The sequence below is a fragment of the Anolis carolinensis genome, chromosome 2, assembly GCF_035594765.1.
Source record: "Anolis carolinensis isolate JA03-04 chromosome 2, rAnoCar3.1.pri, whole genome shotgun sequence".
NCBI lineage: Eukaryota > Metazoa > Chordata > Lepidosauria > Squamata > Dactyloidae > Anolis > Anolis carolinensis.
In genome coordinates, this window is record NC_085842.1 from 269,349,160 (window position 1) to 269,369,344 (window position 20,185).

Here is a 20,185-nt window from a genome sequence, read left to right on the forward strand (position 1 = left end):
TCTTTCCTCTTTGTAAGGAAAATTTGGAGCAGGAAGCACAAGCTAAGCTTCATATGCCAAGGCAGAGCCAGGGGAGCAAATGCAGAACGGGAGAGACCTGAGACATTGTCATGGCAACTGCAATCAGATAGGAATGGTTCTCCCCATCGGTAGATAGGTGACATTCCTTACAGTGGGACTTCTCGGGAAAAAAAAATTACAAACATTTCAGACAACTAGCTGTAGGTGTTAATACTGCAAAAAAACAAAAAACAAAAAAAAAATAGTAAGAATACACTATGAGTAGCTGAAAACCATAACTGGAATTTCTCTTCTATAGTAACTGTGATCTTGACTCAGAGAAAGCTCAATGGCTTCTCTTCTGCATCAAGTGGATTGATGTTAGCAAGATGCATTTTTCAAACTGTAGCACAATAACTTTTTTGGAACATCTGCAACCCTTTGCACTCCTGAGAAATTCAGAATTCTGCTTGTTCTTTGGGGTCATACATGCAAATTGCACAATATATTACAGAACGTTTTAGGAGCGCTAACACAGCGGTACATTGGGATTACAGAAAAAATACTATTAAATGTCTAAAACAAGAAGTGTAAGACTCAAAGATATCAACCTATGTGTAGGAACTTTACTTTGAGGCTATGTTATGGCAATTATGTTATGCTTCTGAGTGAGAGGTGGAGAGGATCCTTAGAATATGGCTCAAAGGAAGTACAGTTGGCTCTCCACATTTATGGGTTCAACCTTTCGAGGATTTGATTCTTCATATATAAAATTAATACATCCCTCTATAGGTATCTCTAGATCGTTCAGCATGACTCCATGGTCAATATCTGACAGAAGCTGACCATAAAGTCCTGCTGTAGGACCTAGGGATTCTTAGAGAAAACACCTATGATTCCATGTTCAACTTCTGAAGTATACTCTCAGAAAAAAATCAGTTTTCAGAGGGATCATACATCCATAAACCCTGCAAAAGTGGAGGGCCTACTGTACTACTGGCACATCAGTACAACACACTGAGTGTTTAGCTTCTGCAATAACCCCCTTTACCTCTGTTACATCCCTTGTCCTGCATATATTCAACAAGACATATTGCTGAAATCCAGAATACTGAGACAATGAAACATAGCTTGAAAGTCAAATCACCAAACCAGGGATCATGACTTCTATTTGCTGTTAGAGTGACCTAATCCTATTAGAAAACAATGGTATGGGGCTGATCATCTTAACAGGAAAATCTTGTGTGTTTGGTATTGAATTACATCAAGGATGGGTAAAATGTGATTTTCTAGATATTGGTTGTCAAGTCTCAGCATTTCTCATGGTTTGGGGTTGTTAGGACTTGCAGCCCAACAATATCAAGAAAGCTGAATTATTCCCATTCCTGGATTAAAAAGAATTTTGACAATGTATGAGGAATAGGCAAACTAATTATTTCCCCACCTTTGGGTTGCAAATCTCTTCAGTCCTAACCAGCACAGCCAATAGTAAAGGGTGATGGATGCTGCCAATCAGAACATTGTTATAAACGGGGGGGGGGGGGGGGGGGGCTTCAGTTGATTTCATATTTCTGCACAAAACGATCTCATAACTGGCAAATGAATAGAGTGCATCCTCAGAAAACAGTGCATATACAGTTGAAAAATGTATATAAGTAGAACTGCGTATATATTAAAATATACATAAGAATAGTCATTACTTTCCATGTGGGAGGAAAGAAAGCCTGAAACCTAGTATTGAACTAGAATGGAACAAGAATGGCAGCATAATGCTGAGGAATACAATGAGCATGATACTGACATATTTTTACATTCCTGGCATTTTTTCCTGTTCTGTTGCTCTTTGATTGGTTTATTACATGAGGTTTAAAGGCTACATATCATCCATTTAAATAATCGTCCATGTACCTGATGGCCCATAGAGCCCATTCCAACTACATGATTTTATGATCCCAGAGAACTTCGGTATTTACTAATGGTTGTGGGATATAAAAATCATGGTTTGATTAGGTTCCGGTCCATCCTATTTTAACTTGTTTTAAACCTTTACAATTTGTGTGCATTTTGAAATTGCTTGTTTGGATAACCTCTCCCTCCCAATTCTACAACAAATATTGCACACACCTCATACATTGGAGGGATTCTAAGTACTAGAAAGCATTCACAAGAAACAACATATCTGGCCTAAATCCAATCGCTAGACCCATCTACAACAGACATGTTGAGCAAATACTTACTATTACAGCTACTACATTTATTTGTATCCCACCTTTTCCTAGCCCAAGATTCAAGGTAAACTAATAACAATGAAAACATATATACAGTAGCAATACAAAGTTATAGCATACTTAAGAAATATGGTAATATAAATCCCACTGAATCAATGGGTCTAACTCTAGGATTAGCAATTGGATTCAGGTCTTACAGACCTGTGAATTACTTATGGAAAGAAATCACCTGGAACTGGATAGCAAATCTTGAAAATGAAAGAATTTATTCAATTAATTACCGTTACCACAAACGGATTTTCCTCGCAAAACAATTCTGAATTAAAGCAAAAGTCTTCTGGTTAAGGAATATTCAAGCATGATTCTACTGCTGGTGACAAAGTTTTGTAAAAAAAAAAGTACAGGAAGCAGGCTGTGACCCTCAGCTTGCATTACCATAAGCTTTATCCTATTAAACTTGAGAGGGCTTCCAAGAAAACAGGTTTAAGACTGGGCTCCAGGTTAAGCCATATGTAATATCCTTTGAAAACATGTTCTACAAGCAACACTATCATTTATTGCATCATTTTTTATTATTCAGAAGTTTTGAAAGAACAATCAGAGGTTTCTGGCAAAGATTTATCATACAATGGACACAATAAAATTTTTTGAAAAAGTAGTAACAGGAGGTTTCTGCAAGAATGTTTCACCTCTATATAAAAGTATTCAAAATTGTATATCTATTGCATAAAACTATCCCATTTACAAATTTTTATAATCCCCAAACCATGTATTTACCATTTGCCCAACAAAATTCACAAGAATGTTTACAAAAATTGATGTGGGGCAACTATGATGCACTCTAAAAAGAGCTTCCAAAATTTGACAAAGTTTATTTTAATGTTAAGTGCAGCTAAATGTACTTAGTAATAATGTGGCACAGATGAGAAACATATACTACAAAAATGAATGAGCAGAAAAAGCACTTTTGACTTATTAAAATACCTATTTCAAAGGAAATCATTTAAATTTGTATTGGTAAAGCTAAAAAAAAAAGGCCAGGGTTGAAGGAAATGCAATCAGGCTAAACTTTCACTTATCAGTGTGATTCTAATACAGCTTTCCACAGAAGGAAGTTCCACAGGGCTTACTCCTAAGTAAGAGTTTATAAGATTGCAGCCTTATTTGACATGAAGTTGTAAACAGTTTATTTAAAGGAAGTGGAACTTTCAAATCAGGGCTGGGAAATCTTTTATCCTCCAGATGTTTTTGCCTACAATTTCCATCAGCTCCTTGCTGAATGTCCATTGGAAAAGAATGGTAAAAGATCATCTGAAGGGCCAAAAGTTTCCAACCAGCCTTAAGCCCACTCAACGCCCAGAACTCAATGCAAAATACATGATGCAGAAAGAGTAACAAACGTTGGCAAAATAAGCACTGACACTATTTTAAAAAATAGAGGCACATGATTCTCAATGCATTGTTTGCTACAATACACACACCAATGTGTATGCGGCCTTTTAGCCAATAGCAGATGGATTTTACAGTATTCTTTATTGTTTAATTATTTTGCTTTATGACATCATTTCACTACATTCAAATAGTCAAAGCATTCAAAACACCATCATTGCACACTTGGTGCAGGAGATCAGAGTGTGGTCATCACTGTCAAAACATAAATGCTTCAATGTATTACTTCCATCCTCCCAACCCAAACCCCAAAGAACACTGTGTGGACACCAAAATGTATATATATATAAAAGAAATAAGGCACATTTATTTTCATGTGGTAATACTGAAATAGAAAAAACATCTTGGAGCACATTAGTATCCAAATGATCTGTTTAAAAAACCCCTTGCAGTCACAAAATTACAGACTTGAATTTCCTTGCTCTGTGTGATGGGAGTAATTGCACATATCCCAAAGTGTCAAGTAGCAAAATGGAAGGTTGCATGTTTGCTTATTTTTCTGGTATTTTCAAAGGAAGATGATTCCAACATTCCAGAATGTAAGTTCTGCATTTCCAGGTCTTCCACACTTCTAAAAGATTCTTGGATTTCACTCTACCTCTAGAGTGGGATAAATGCAGACTCCACGTGGAATAAACTGAAACTGTCATTTATAGAAGTCTTTAAGTATTTGGCCAATAGCTTTGCCAGAGCATATTCAGGTTCATTTCCAAGCTGTATCGGGGATTTCAATTACATATATTCAAAAGCTAGCTACAGATCAAAAAAGCTGTTTAAAATCAATGTCCCCCCTCTTCAAAGACAAAATCATAAACATAGAAACCTTAAACTAATATTTAACCTGAGATTCACTTTGTTGATGAGAAGTAATATTGTTTATTTCTCCCTCATTTGTTGTATTTAATTATACTGATGTTGGCATGTTTTATTACAGCACAAGAAAGTTGCTTGCATCATGGCTTTTTACGACGCTGGAGATAAAAAAAAAAATCTAGAATGAATATATTGTCACAGTATCCAAAACCTGAAATTTTAAAAAATGTGCTTCTTATTGCACACCAGTCTTTTGAGAAGACAAAAAGCTGAAGATTTCTTTTTAGTAACCAAGTCCAAAGCCAGGTTTCATCTCAACCGAATTCTGTATGTGTTTATCTCCATAGGACTCATGCTGATCTCACTCATATTTCTGGCATCTGAAGGTGAATGCATCAAAGTTAAGGATGTTGGTGTAAGACTTTCCACATGAAATTTGTTGAAGTGTTTGTGCATTTTTAGCTGAAAATTTCAAAAAGAAAAAAATTACTACATTGAAAAATGTGAGACCACTTTTTAATAAGCTTCTTCTAAAGCCCAGCTTGTAAACTGTATTATGGGGAATTCTGTTGGTTCTTAGATATTTATCAATACTCTTTCAGTGCATGTCACCCATACTGATGGGACCTTCCCAAGGAACAAATCCTGATAAATTGCATATTCAGAGGCTACTTCTGAACATAGTAAAGGTAAAGGTTTTCGCCTGACATGAAGTCAGGTTGTGTCCGATTCTAGGGGTTGGTGCTCATCTCCATTTTCTCAGCCGAAGAGCCGGCGTTGTCTGTAGACACCGGCGTTGTCATGTGTCCAGCATGACTGCATGGAGCGCCGTTACCTACTCACATTTGCATGTTTTCAAACTGCTAGGTTGGCAGAAGCTGGGGCTAACTGCGGGAACTCATCTCGGTCACCGGATTCGAACCACTGACATTTCGGTCAGCAAGTTCAGCATCTCAGCGGTTTAACCTGCTATGCCACCGGGAACTCCTACTTCTGAACATGCAAAATATAAGTGAGTTCTGGTAAATTCTAACATACTAAAACGAGGCCAGTGACTGATATGAGAAGAGGCCACACCTGGAATACTGTAATCTAAAATCCTACAGAGAATACACAGATACAATAGCAGATATGTAGGGACCCATCCCTGATCATGTTTACATTAAATGAGTTCCTAGTAAGAAAGGTTTTTAAGCCATTTGTTTCAAGCAGGGTGGGTAACTGCACCTACCTAGGGCTTTGGATTATAACTCTTATAAGCAAAAAACAATATAACTGGGGAATATAGGAGTTCTAGTCCAAAACATCTGGAGGGCATTATGTTGTCTATCCTTGCTCTAAGCAATAACAGCATGCACAGGAGTGAAAGCCTAGAGTATGTTGTAATAAATCAGTGATTTCAAACAGTTTTCAAATGTTTAAAATATATGTACTTAAATAGTGACAACCAAAAATGTGACACCTTTGCATTTTTGTTGTACACCAGTGGTTTTCAATCTTTGGTAAATCCAAAACTCTTGAAGGAACAAAAGTTGAAAACCACTGCCACAGAGCAAAAGAGAGAACCTTTTATTCTGCCAAGAGCCATTTGGATATTTGTAACATCATTTGTGGGTCATATAAAATTAGGGGGAGGGGAGGGGAGCTTGGCCATTGGGGAGGGCAAGAGGTTCATAGGAGGGAAGCCGCACGTGACCTGTGGAAAGACGAGGGCATCTTGGTGGGTCTGAGTGGCGTTTGCGGCTTTTATAACCCTGGCAAATCTTTGGGTGGCGTTGTAACCTGAATGGAGGGGAAGGGGCGTGTGGTCACCCAGAGGAGCCAAGTGGCAGGCAACGGAAGGAAGAAGGCAGGCAGGCCAACCGCTCTCCGGGGCTGATCACTGATCAGAGAATGTGATAGGGAGGGAGGCAGCCGCAGATGCCACAGATGGAGAACCTTTCACAACTTCTCAATATTCAGTAGATTGTCCATAGACCCATTTAGATATGTGTTATCATAATTTAAAAGGAAGGGCCCAATTTATTTAAGAATGATTAAAGTTGATTATCAAGGAATAGGTCCTCCTCTTCAAGCAATATAGTCAACATTTCCTAAAGCTTAGGTTTTCATAATACAACATGTAGTTGTGTTATTGTACAAGAAAAAGTCTAAAAACAGCACAAGGCATGCCTGAACTATGCTCACGGTATAGATGTGGGCAAAACGTCAGGAGGTAATACTTCTGGAACATGGCCACACAGCCCGAAAGACATACAACAACCCTGTCTTTCCCACCTCTGTCTCCTTAGGGAAAATGTTAAAATATCCCAAAATACCTTTCCCTGAGTTGTGGAGCAGAGGAGCCCTAGATCTGTATTTGCAAATCTGCAGTCAAATCCTTTCCTATGAAGAATGAGGGCAGCTTCATCTGATGGACCTGAATCTGCCTGTAAACAAAAAAGAGAAATTTGGGGGAGAAATTAGAAAATTAGAGTATAAAATTCTGAATTTTGACTGCTACATTGAAATTAAGAGCCAGTGTAGTCTAGCAACTTGAGTGCTGGACTAGTACTCTAGGTAACCACGGTCTGAATCCCTAATCTGTCACCCTTTCTCACCCTGAGAGAAAAGTAATTGCAAAACCGCTCTGAACAATTCTTGCAAAAAAATATATCCAATGTTAGCTTTGCCTTAAGGTTGCCTTGGAGGTAACAACATGAAGGCACACAACACAGAAAGAAACTGAAATAGCTCTGGGGAAAATAATAAAAGAACAAAAAAGAATACAGGAAGACAAATGCCACTTGAGAACTTGCTCCAGCTGAACTATCCCCAATCTCCCTGCTCCACCACAGAGTCATTATCACTGACTAATCTGTGGAAGGATCCTGGAAGTGAAAACAAGGAGAAGGCTAGAAAACAGATAGGTAAAGACCACATTGAGCACCTGCTCCAGTTGCACTTTCCCCTGGCTCCTACAGGTCCATTACCAGAGAAGATTTCCAGTAAAGAGGCAGGAAAGGCCATCTCAGAGCCAAACTGTACCACCCACCACTTACAAAAGACAGCTAATCTAACATCATCAAGGAAAACGAATCCATGGAGACGCAGCAAGAGAGAAGGAAACAGGTATCTCAAAGCCCTTCCTCTCCAATGCCCCCCATTCTAAAAGAGTCATTTATCTTCTTTTTTAAAAAAATTGCTTACTGTGATACTACTATAAGTGGCCTTGCAAGGCTGTGTATCCTGAAAGGCAGCATATAAATATATATAAGCACTCCATCAATCTATTAATCAGTCAGCTGCTTGAATCTGAATGGGCAATTTGGAGCCTAGCATTACTGGTTTCTATCCAAGATTAACTGGTAACTGCTGTAATGTTAAGCCTGCACAGAGAAGCAGTCCTTTATCTCCTTTTTAAAGTTCTGCAACATCTTATACCATTAGATTCACTTGGCAGTAGCATCAAAAAAGAGAGCCAGAAAATTTTCTCAAATACAACCAAAATATCCTCCCCAATCACCAGACAGTAAACTGAATTGTGCAAAAGAGGAGGCATCTAAATGTTTCAATTTAGATTCTCCAACCTACAAATTAGAAAACACACACACACACACAGGCTCTGTTAACTGATATGCTCGCAGATTTTGCTAACCCTTCAGAAAGCCTGAGAGAGAGAATAAAGAATATGCTTTTGGTATGCAGTTGGGAAATCTGCCTTCAGAGAAATCATTTTAGAGACTGCATTCTGTACTGTGCTATGTAAAAGCTGTTCTGGATCAAACCAACAGTCCTCCAAGCCCAATATCGTGTTTCCCACCATGACCAAGTATTACCTAAAGGCAAAAGCCATCCTCTGCAGCTGTTATAGAGCTTACACACAGCTATCATGACTGGTTGCTGCTGATAACAAACATTATCCTCCAATTAAGCCAGTGGTCATTACCACATCTTAAAGCAATGGCATGTCCTCTGCGCTAAGCTATACTTCAGGCCTGGTACTGCAAACCACTTATCCCTTTTAACAAAGGAAAATTCTAGCATGGCTGCCTGTTACCAGGCCTCTTTGGTAAACCTTTTGCTTTTAAAAATATTGATGTTTTGAAGACTGTGCAATATTGTGCGTTATTGATCTAATGTGAGAGAGCATCCACTCAGGACTGCAAGATTCTGTAACGGGAAAGAATAACATATTAGCTGGAGAATGTTAGGGGAAAAGATGCTGTTTGGAAATGTTCTCTGAATGCTCTCTGTTACTGAAATACATAGGATTTTCTGTTTGGCTTAAATCTAAATATGTTAATGCTACTAGTGCAAGAGCTCAATGTTTTCCAATATGAAAATGTTTTAACTATGTTAGCATTTATCATTCCAATAACATGCATAAAATCCACAATTTTACTGTTGCTGGTAAAAAATAAAGAAGTAGTTTGTGGCTTACAAAATACAAGACGTTTATCACTCTCTGCTTCAGCAATTTTCCCTAATGAAAGCCTATTTATATATCAAAGTAATTCCAACCGGTAATTCTATTTGTGTTGTGAAAAAGTGGACTGCATCTATGAATATACAATTATCAAAGCACACAACTGTACTGCAGACCAGAACCAAAGGAGGTAAGCTTTCAATGGGTGAAAAACTCGGGGCTATGTCTGTTTTTATTGTTGCTTTTATTGTTGTTTTTATTGTTATTTTAAAGCTAAGTGTATTGTTTTAATCTATTTCTGTAAACCGCTCTGAGCCAAACTGGGAGTAGCGGTATACAAGTTTAATAAATAAATAAATAAATAAATAAATAAAGATGCTGTTGGTCTTAAATCTAAACTCCTGTTCAATATATGAATAAAAACGGCTTTTGTTCTCATTCCTTGCTATTGACACAATTTGCAGAGTTGCTGTCAAGATTTTTTTCAGATACATTTTGTGTGCTTAGAAGAGTAAAAGATGACAAGGAGTAAAAATGCTGAGACAGCATTTAATTTCCTGTCTCATACCAGAAGTTTTAAAAAATTGTATTCTCCACAACAAACAGTTGAAATATATTTAGAGAGGTAATGAAAATGTATTTTTCCCAACTTACCTTTGACTGTATTGTTCTTAAATTGACGATATGCATATCACAGGGCATGGGTGCAGTTAGTGGTGAAAAAGTATTCAATAGGGATGGGACACCAGTGTCTGCATAGGTAGCCATCAGAATCATGGGGTGATTCATGAAAGATGATGTGATGTGACTAAGGAGAGAAGGATAGCTGACTGATAACTTCTCTTCTTTCTATTACAAAAAGAAAAAGAAAATAGCAGTAAACTATTGGCAGGTTTTGTATTCTAAATATAAATGCATTTATTCATTGAGCCATTATTCTGGGAATAAAACTAGATGCCTATCCTAATCTGTACCTAAGTGTTGCAATAATACTTCTTCGCTTTCTCCTATACAGAATGCGTGAATGCAAAGAGGAACACAAATATGAACTGGACCATGTGAAATTATGTGTATAAGTCTAAGAGTGCCTAAGTAACTAGCTGGCAGCTTATATGTACATTCTAAAAGAATATTGCGTATCTTATTCACTCTTGCTGGCAATCTTGTACCGTCCTCTGACATACACATCTGTGCTTGATGAGTGCATAATATTCCTTTATCATTAAATGCCTTTTCATTCTTTATATGATGTTCTATTTTGCTTTTGTCTGTACCATTTAAGTAACCTGTCATACCTTGCCTGACTGACAACCTTTGAATCATTTATAATATTATTTATGATACTGTAGGCAGCATTTATAAAGTTTTAAAATGTAATTCCTATTAATTTCATTGGTGGCCCAGAAGCTACTCCATAGATGATGGTATTGTTTGTGTGTCAAATCTTTATCACTTAATAAGCTAAAGAAAATAGAGAAAATTCAATGCTGCGTCGTTTGTATGCTTGTTTTGAAAGTTTGCTGTGAACATTTGTGAAGTTTCATAAACTCCAGTGACTATGTCCAATGATCATGGATTATGGAAGCTGCACTCCAAAGGATCTGGAGGCACCAAATGCCATATCTTTGATAAGACACAATCCATCAAAGCAACTCCAATTTAAGGCAAGGAGATTGCTAAAAGTCATCACGAATATATTACTTTACACATTCAGCCTGGAATTCTGCTGAACAACAGTAGCACTTCCCCACGCTTTCAGAGGAAGTTGGCAGCAGTGAGGCAAGGACATCAACAAAAGACTGGAGATCCTGAGCCACCTACTCCTCCAATGCATTCCTTTCAGGAGGGAGGAGGTGTCCCTTGGAAGCAAGGTACTTTGCAGAGGGTGACCTAGGAAATTGCATGTGCTATCACCCTCTCGAAAAAATCACAAATTGGATGAATTGGCAACTTAGAGCTGCAAGCTTTCAATTCCCATCCATACAAACTCTCACAATTCTTGCTCCCAATGTAGCTGACCCTGCAGTCTTTTTCGTTTGGCTACCAATTCCGTCTGTGCCACATATAATACAAACCAGAAGGATCTTAATTCCAGACATTTCACTCTCCTAGCACATTATGAAGTAAACCTTAATTACTGGCATTATTTCAAAATATTTTCAAAGGAAGAATCAAACCTGACGCTGCTAAAACACAATTCACAAGCCAATTTTATATTCTTTAATTTGGGAAATATTGTGGTGATTTAGTGTTTATTGTGAGTTTTTAAGCATGCTACAGATTCAGTATTGATTTGTAACCTTGTCACAATCTTTTAATGATCCAATACCTCACTCAAATTTACAAGTAGAATGGAGTTGTGCTCCTTTTTTGACTTGGGTGATGGTTGGAGTTTTTATGAAGTAGTAGCAAATTTCTATATGGAATACTTTGAAAAACAGGCCCTAGAAACAGCACCAAAAAAGCCAACTGTTTGGTTCAGATACGTAGATGACACCTTCACAATTTGGAGCCATGGAGAGGAAGAACTCAGCAAGTTCCTGGACCATCTTAACAGCATCCACCCAAACATCCAATTCACCATGGAAAAAGAAAAGGAAGGAAAACTGCCATTTCTAGATGTTCTGGTCATCCGCAAACCCAATCAACAATTGGGCCAAACAGTTTACAGAAAACCTACACACAGAGATAGATACCTTCATAAAAACTCCAGCCATCACCCAAGTCAAAAAAGGAGCACAATCAAAGCCCTGACAGACCGTGCAAAGAATCTGCGAACCTCATCTCCTCCAAGGTGAACTCAACCACCTAAACTGGGCTCTACAGGCCAATGGATACTCCACCACAGACATCAGAAGAGCTGCAAGGCCAAGAACTAGCCATGAGAGTCAAGACAAAGATCCACCCAGAGGAAAGGTGTTCTTACCATACATCAAGGGAACTACTGACCGCATAGGCAAATTGATGAAGAAGCACAACCTACAAACTATCTACAGACCCACAAAGAAAATCCAACAAATGCTACGGTCAGCGAAGGACAAGAGGGATCCTCTCTCTTCTGCATGAGTCTACCGGATACCATGCAGCTGTGGACAAGTATACATAGGGACCACCAAACACAGCGCCCAAACAAGAATCAAAGAACATGAAAGGCACTGCAGACTAATTCAACCAGAGAAATCAGCCATAGCAGAGCATTTGATGAACCAGCCTGGACACAGGATACTATTTGAGAACACAAAAATGCTGGACCATTCCAACAACTATCATGTCAGACTACACAGAGAAGCCATTGAAATCCACAAGCATGTGGACAACTTCAACAGAAAGGAAGAAACCATGAAAATGAACAAAATCTGGCTACCAGTATTACAAAACTCCAAAATCAAAACAGTAGATGGGAACCAACACAATGAGGGCTTGACTGAACAAAGGATGCCCCCAGGCAAGAGACAAAACATTTCCAATGCTAATTAGGATGATTAACTGAAACATTAATGCTGGCTCCCAGTGACAAAGGACTCTTGCCACACCATGGACTCTACACAGATATATATTCTTTCCTTTCCTTACTTAGTTTATCCATACATCACAACCTCTGAGGATGCCTGCCATAGATGTGGGCGAAACGTCAGGAGAGAATACTTCTGGAACATGGCCACACAGCCCGAAAGACATACAACAACCCAAATTTTGCTTTCTTAGCAAATTGATTATAGGGCCTCATATTTAAGGCTGCAGTCTATTCATTCAGTCAGAATCATGTTAAATTAAATATATAAGAAGAGGGAGCATGCTAACTCCACCTTACCCATCATCATATTCCATATATAGAGATTGACCATTCATATGATTGGGAACCATGAGAGTTGGGGGTCCCAGAGCATATAGAGAATCTCCACATGTACAAGACTGTTCATCTTAACTAGCATATTATGCCTCCACTCATGTTCAGTATAACCATGGTAAAAATGCCTTATGACAGGCCAAAACAAGAGCTAAATGGGTTTGCCAAGAAAGTATAATTTTAAACAGATTTAGGGAACTAACAATATAAGGTAAAGGTAAAGGTTTCCCCTGACGTTAAGTCCAGTAATGTCTGACTCTGGGGGTTGGTGCTCATCTCCATCTCTAAGCCAAAGAGCCAGCGTTGTCCGTAGACTCCTCCAAGGTCATGTGGCCGGCATGACTGCATGGAGCGCTGTTACCTTCCCGCCAGAGCGGTGCCTATTGATCTACTCACATTTGCATGTTTTCGAACTGCTAGGTTGGCAGAAACTGGATCTAACAGCGGTTGCTCATGCCGCTCCCGGGATTTGAACCTGTGACCTGGATTTCTCTGCTGGAAACCCTATGTGGACCAGATTATGTGGGACCCTTGACTTCAGTAGGTTCCCAAGCCATATCCTCCAAATTGAACTTTTCCGCCCAGAGCTCCCTACTCCATGAACCAGAGTGTTCCTCCCTTGGTGCAATAAAACCCACATTTGAACAGTGAACTATTACTGCACTTAAAAAAGATAAAGGATTATCTCTCTGGAAATGTACTTATATGACAGTGATATGGCTTATTACGAATAATACATATTAGAACATTAATTTTTGTTTATAAAGGAAGCAAAATATATGTAACACTCTTCCTACCGTATCGACTCCATTTCTCTTCTCCAACAGAAGTCGGAACAGATTAGCGGTAATTTTGTTATCATGTACACCTTGTCCTAAACCTCGGTTGTCATCCTGCATAAGTCGACGATCCATGATGACTTCTAATTGGCCTGAAAACAAACGTTTAGTCTTACTTGGGCTCCATCAACATGAATGAAATAGCTGAGTGATAATATAAAAAAGCCAAAGAAAAATGCAACAAGACACATTAAGAGTTTAGATAAAGTTTCACATGAACACAGATCTTAAGGTTTTGAAATTCCAATTCTGGTGTAGTTAGGAGACTAAAATGATATACATAAGATAGGAGATTTATAATTCTCCCTGTTCTAAGGTACATCAAGCCAACAGTCAGAATTACAATGTGCAATACTGATACCATACTTCTGGTTACATTACTTTGTCCTGTTTTGAGTATTTAAATGTCTTAAATATTAGAGAGCCATTATACATTGTGATTATGCAGCCATTTATGGTATGTTATCAGGAGAATGTGATTTATTTCCACCAGAATCATTCTTTGAAAGCCTCGATAGTTACTTACCACTTTTTAAACTTGAAATTCCAAGAGACTGAGCTGAATGAAGAGTCAAGCGAATCATGTTATCCTGGACATAAGCCATTGTGGTCATTGGATAAAAATTTGCTTGAAGAGGCAATTTGCTCATTGTCTGTCTAGGCTGAATCTAAATTATCAGAGGTGATTTCAGTAAACTTCATTGATAATTTAAATAAAACAAATAGTAAACTTCCTTTTGCTAGCTAAAAACCAGAAGCAACTGTAAATACTGTACTTTAAAAAAAAGTAACACAAAAGAAAATGACTCATCCTAAAATGAGATTACTATTGTATTTCGTTTTGATCAAAAGGGGACAAAATGTATCATGCACAATAGTTACTCAAATTAATTTCTAAATGAAGCTACAGTAATTGTTAAAAATATTTTATGCAAAAATCCAGGCCTCTATGAGGTATACATGATAAAGAAGAGGTGATTAGATGCATTTGAAGAAAGGGCACTGTTTTGTTGAAAGCATAGAAGGATCATAAAGCCTTTTCCTAGAAAACCAAACCATCAATCATGATCATCACAACTAAAATTTATTCTATTAATTTCATTGTAACATGCCTTCAAGTCATTTCAGACATATGACAGAATTTGTCCAGAGGGGCTGGAGTGTGCGACTTGCTCAAGGTCACCCAGTGCATGAATGGGCTTCCATGACTGAGCAGGGATTCAAACCCGTATTCTAGTCCAACACTCAAACTACTACATTATACTGGTTCTTCTGGTATTAATTTACTGCATTAATATCCCCCACATTCAAGACCAAAGGAACTCTTACAACAAATAATAAAATTTTAATAGAGCTAGCGCCTGCTTTCTTTGGGATTCAGGCTTATTGCAGCTCTGAATAAATGGGGGCTGGAGAGAAGGGGTGACTTTTTTAAGTTTGAAAATTGAACATTGTGTGAGTTCTGGCCAAAAAGAAGCAGCAGGGCAGGAGGGGAGATTGTTAAGGATTCAAGGGAAGGTTAGAAAGAATGCAATTGTAATCATGTGAACTGTGAATAGTGAACCAGTGTAGTATCATTTATGTTTTTAAAAGTTTTGAAAAAGTTTACTAGTTAAGTGTTTAAACATTGTATGAGCCTTTAAAAACAAATGATACTTGATAAACATTTATTTTAAGAGCCTTAGAGATTGAAAACCTTATTTGCCCAGTGAATCAAGGAAGCATTTCTAGGAATGCTATGTCAAAGATACAAAAGAGGTGTTCTCTGGACTTGACCACTGCTGTCTCAGAAAGTGGAACTACTGAAAAGTTTAAAACAGGGTGTTTGATACAGGTGAGGTTTTTGTTCAAGTAAGTTCACAGACATATGCACAGCTCCATATTAGATTAAGTGTATTGTTTTTAAGGTTGTGAGCTGCTTTGGGTCTCAACCAGAGAGAAAAGTAGGATACAAATAAACATTATTATTAGTAGTAGTATTTCTGTGTGCTTACTCTAACAAGTGAAAGAGCTTGCATTTTGCTGCAAATACAGAAAACTTGACTGAATGAAATGTACTGCATTCCACCATGGCTGTGGGCTCAGAACAAAATTAATGTTGGTAAATGATTTCCCCTTCATGGAAGTGGAATCATGTATCTGCAGTACTGACATGTGGATCCGAGAAGATGCGTCACTGATCAAAACTATATAAAGCAAGGCGACAGATATGAGAAAGTACTAACTGTCTTATTATACTTGATGACCTTTTTTAGAATGTGTACAAAAGCAACTTGGTTCCACACTAGGTTCGGGCCTTAGAATGCAGACAGAGTATTCACTTTGTTTTAAAAAACCCATTGCAATTACCTGGTATCCATTGAGGTCACTATAAAATCTGTTTTGGCTTTCTATATCAGTAGAAATTCTCATTGCAATCTCATGATTCTGTTCTCCTCTGATGTCCACAATATTGGTGATCTCAGGAGACTGGCCTTCTAATCCTAAATTATAAAGAGATTTTGTGATTTTCCAATACTGATTTGTCAAATCCATTACCTGAAGCGATACAGGTACTGTCAAAAGACCTATGAATCATCTATGTACATGTATCTGGCTTGAAGTCCCTGTCAACCTATGGTGATCCCATTAATTTAATAGGATTTTCTTGGCAAGGAATGCTCAGAGGTAGTTTTGTCAGTTCCTTAGTCTACCTATTTCGAAGCTCAAAGCATAAACAGAGGGAGCTCTCTAAAATACCTTATCTCCTTGTTCATAGATGAACAATTTTAGGAGTGATGCCAGGGGACAGAAGTTGCAAACTGTAATATTGTGTCCATTCTATATACTGTAGCCTTTCTCCTTTTGAACTACAACTATCAGCATTAAGCCACCATGGCCAAGAGATAGAGAGTATGGAGTTTGTATTAAAAAGCATATAGAGAGTACTTTATTTAGGAAGGCTGAGGTATTACATAGTCCAAATAATTTCACATTTGCTACTCTCTGATTTTCAGAAGCAGAATGACTAAAATCTTTATTTGAGTTGTTCGCTGCTCTTGTTCCTCCCAGCTATAGAAACAAAGGCTGTGAAAATGGTAGTTTTCACTGCTTTTAATAATAAAGAGTTAACCTACTCTTTCTGAACAAAATACCCTTCAGTTGAAATTAATTATCAAAGCAGCTAATAAAAAAACAATTGCAATAAAAATAGAATTACTATCAAAACTTTAAAACAGATTAAACATAAAATACTTAGGAATAAAAAGAAATAGCATTACCAAACCAGTTAACCCCTCTTGTGCAAGTATAGGAAAGAAGCCAACCTAGTCTCCCTGGCAGGAGGTTCCAACATCACCAAGAGAGGCAAAACCCAAACTTTTCAAACCCTCACAAAATGTTTTGTGTATTATTTTTCATGCAGGCACATTGAGTCCAATTTAAATTGTCTCAAAGGGACAAAAAGCACCCTTTTGAAATACTAAAACATGGTTAAGAAAATCAAGCATTCTTTAAACAAAATGCCTTCCAAGATTATGTCAACTACCAGCTGGTTCATATGGGAAAATGTGGCATCCAGACAGGCTGTTTATGGACTTTAAAAGTCCACATAGCAATTTAAATTCTGCTTAGAAACAAAGCAGAAACTGGGGGAGGGATGGGATGCCAGTTCATAACAATCAATCTAGCTCAGACATGGGCAAACTAAGGCTAGTCCCCTGAGCACTTACCTAAGGCCTTCTATTTTCCCTGTCCTCTCGGCATAAGGACAGGGTGGTTCACCACATCACCACATCCTTATGCAGAAAGGACAGGGGAAGAAGGCATGCAGCAACTGAGAGCCGTCTGGAGGGCTTTCAGCCATCGTGTGCCTCACGCTCCTCCTGGCATAAGAACGGTGCTAGCAGTCGAGTCTTTATGCTGGGAGGACAGCCCAAGGAAGTCACACAGCAGTTGAGAGCCCTCCAGAGCATTCTTGGACATTGCCTATCTCGCCCTCCTCCCAACATAAGGCTGAGAGGACAGCCCGAAGATTGGGGGAGGAGGATCGGGCCAGTCGCCGCATGTCTTGTTTTTCTCCCAGCATAAGGATGGGATGAGCAGCCACATCTTTATGCCAAGAGGACATAGGCCCTCCCCCGTCCTCTCTCAGGCCCTCTCCTCTCTCATGCCTATTCCACCCAGTGTGTGCCCAGCTGCCCTCCTGGACTGGCCCTCCTGGCTGGGCCCACAATGCGGCCCCAAGGCAAAAAAGTTTTCCCATGTATAGGTAGCTGCTGCAACCTATACTGGATGAATTTGCCCAAAACTCTTCAAAAGCACATCACAGCAATGCTGAATGTATTTAGCAAATATCCCCCTCCCCCATCAAAGACCTCCTAATGGAGTAAAAAAAGGTTGGAGCTGCACAAAGGCCTTCTAACAATATTCATGTACAATACAAAACAGGACAAAAATCAAACTCTAAATAAACAAAAAACATACAATTATTCAACTGTATTTGTTAAAATTACATTACCATGAACTTTGTAAAGTCGTACTGTGTGAGTCAAATGATGGAAAAAAGTAGTAACTTCAGAAAAAATTCTGCCATGTGTAACTCTTATGATAGGTGGATCAGAAGAAACATAAGGCTGTGAAAAGACAAATGAAGAAAAAAATGTTTGTATTTTTTATCCTTATATTTCATGATTTTGCCTGGGGCACCACCTTCCATAAGAGGAGTCCCAATAAAATAAAGAAATAAGGAAAGATGAAGCTTACGTGGCTGTCTCTGTGGAAATGGCTGAAATAGATGCCAATTAACTTAAGAAACTCATTTTATATGACAGAAATGACTATAGGGCAGTGGTTCTCAACCTTTAGGTCCCCAGATGTTTTGGCCTTTAACTCCCAGAAATCCTAACAGCTGATAAACTGGCTGGGATTTCTGGGAGTTGTAGGCCAAAACACCTGGGGACCCACAGGTTGAGAACCACTGCTATAGGGCAACACTTAAATGTAAAAAGAGTCCTACTGGATCAGACCAAATTCATACCATGTCCAGAGCACTGGCCTAAATGTGTTTGCAAGATTCAACTGGAGGAGATCCCCTGATTAGTAAAACACATAATGAAAATCCCAGTGAATCAACAATTGAATTCTAGATGGGACTAGCAACTAGATTTAGGCTCATTCCCCTTAATGGCTACCTGGATGCCCATAGGAAGCCCAGAAACTGGACAGAAAGAAATCTTCAAGCTTGTGCCTGAGCAACTGGTGGTTGCAGGGATACTTGTTGTTCCCAATCCTGAATAGCCTGCAGTTGTCATCACTAGCAGTCACTTAGAGGCATTCTCTATAAAGTTATCTGATAATCTTTTAAGCAGTCTGTTTTTTGTGGCCATTATCACACCTTAGGGAAATGAATACTCCTAACAGCTATTCTATTGTTGAAATATGAAGAATAGAAGATAATTTAACAGTCTAAATCATATTTACAGTACCAACAAATTAAAACAAGCTAAACTATGTACCTGTACAAGCTGGACAAAACCATTAGAAACCAAAATAAAGCCAATACTGGCCCCAACTGAAGCAATAAGGAGAGGGTATGTGACAACAGATTATCACAAAAGAGAAAACGCTGCATGTATTACCTTGGCATCTCCATCCGGTAAGAAAAGATAAGCTCCACTCTTATCTCTGTTGCTTGTAGTTCCATACCACACAAAATCCAACTTCACACGATAATTTTTATTGTCTTCCTTTGTGTTTACTTTCTAAAAAGAAAACACTTAATGAGACTGACAACTTTCCATTTGTTTCAATATAAAATATTATCAAATAATTAATATACATACCTCAATGAGTCCAGAGTGGCCAGAGAACCAGATTTTCATGTAAGTGTTTTCTAACATTATCTCATCCAAAGCATTCTGTATTCCTTTAACGTTGAAAACCCTGTATGGTGTGATTGCTTTAGCTTTATCGTTATGATAGAGATTATAATCAGCTAATGCAGTTTCCGAACCTAGTCCCTCTAGAAGCTGGTAAACTCCAAAACCTAAAGGTGGTATGTGAGCCAAGAAAGAAATCTGTTGGGAGCAGGAAAGGAAATGTTATCCTTACAATATTTAGAATAAACATCAAAAGTGTGAACAAAATTATTTAGCTCATTTCACTTATAAAGGAATTCAAACACAACATTAGAAACTATTTTATAATTCACAATACTATTTACTATTTAAAAAAGGTAATTCTGACATTAGCTGTAATCTTTCCAGTTTGCTACTACAAAGCTTTTCCTAAAATAAAGTATATTGAGCACAGAATATTCACTGTAGCAGTTGTCCTTTAAATAGATTGCCTCTTCTTTGTGATATCACTACACTGATATCTTCTTATTTCTCTATTATAAGAAATACAACAGTAGTAGATTTTGGTTGAATTAAGCTAAATCAACTCAGAAAAATGAACAGCTATTCATATTCAAAATATTTTGAATGAACAAACCATGCTGGTTTAATGATTACTATCACTTGTAACTTTCAAAACTAAAGGGATGACAATAATTTTCTCTATGTCAGCCTCATCTGAAAGGCATATAAACACACATATCACCAGAGCATGCAAACACTCA

General features: G+C 38.1%; 1 protein-coding gene across 1 annotated transcript in view; it reads right to left on the bottom strand.

Moving 5' to 3' along the window:
• Window positions 1-2,475: 2,475 nt before the first annotated feature.
• The window catches only part of man2a1 (mannosidase alpha class 2A member 1), a 92,662-nt gene continuing 74,952 nt past the window's right edge, over window positions 2,476-20,185 (bottom strand). Inside the window, exons 14-22 of the mRNA XM_008114007.3 lie at window positions 19,407-19,640; window positions 19,203-19,325; window positions 18,083-18,197; window positions 15,934-16,067; window positions 14,111-14,252; window positions 13,543-13,676; window positions 9,553-9,747; window positions 6,809-6,919; window positions 2,476-4,952 (exon numbers count right to left, since the gene is read on the bottom strand). Coding sequence (XP_008112214.1) covers window positions 4,800-4,952; window positions 6,809-6,919; window positions 9,553-9,747; window positions 13,543-13,676; window positions 14,111-14,252; window positions 15,934-16,067; window positions 18,083-18,197; window positions 19,203-19,325; window positions 19,407-19,640 — 1,341 coding nt within the window. The 3' untranslated portion in view covers window positions 2,476-4,799. The remainder of the gene's footprint in view (window positions 4,953-6,808; window positions 6,920-9,552; window positions 9,748-13,542; window positions 13,677-14,110; window positions 14,253-15,933; window positions 16,068-18,082; window positions 18,198-19,202; window positions 19,326-19,406; window positions 19,641-20,185) is intronic.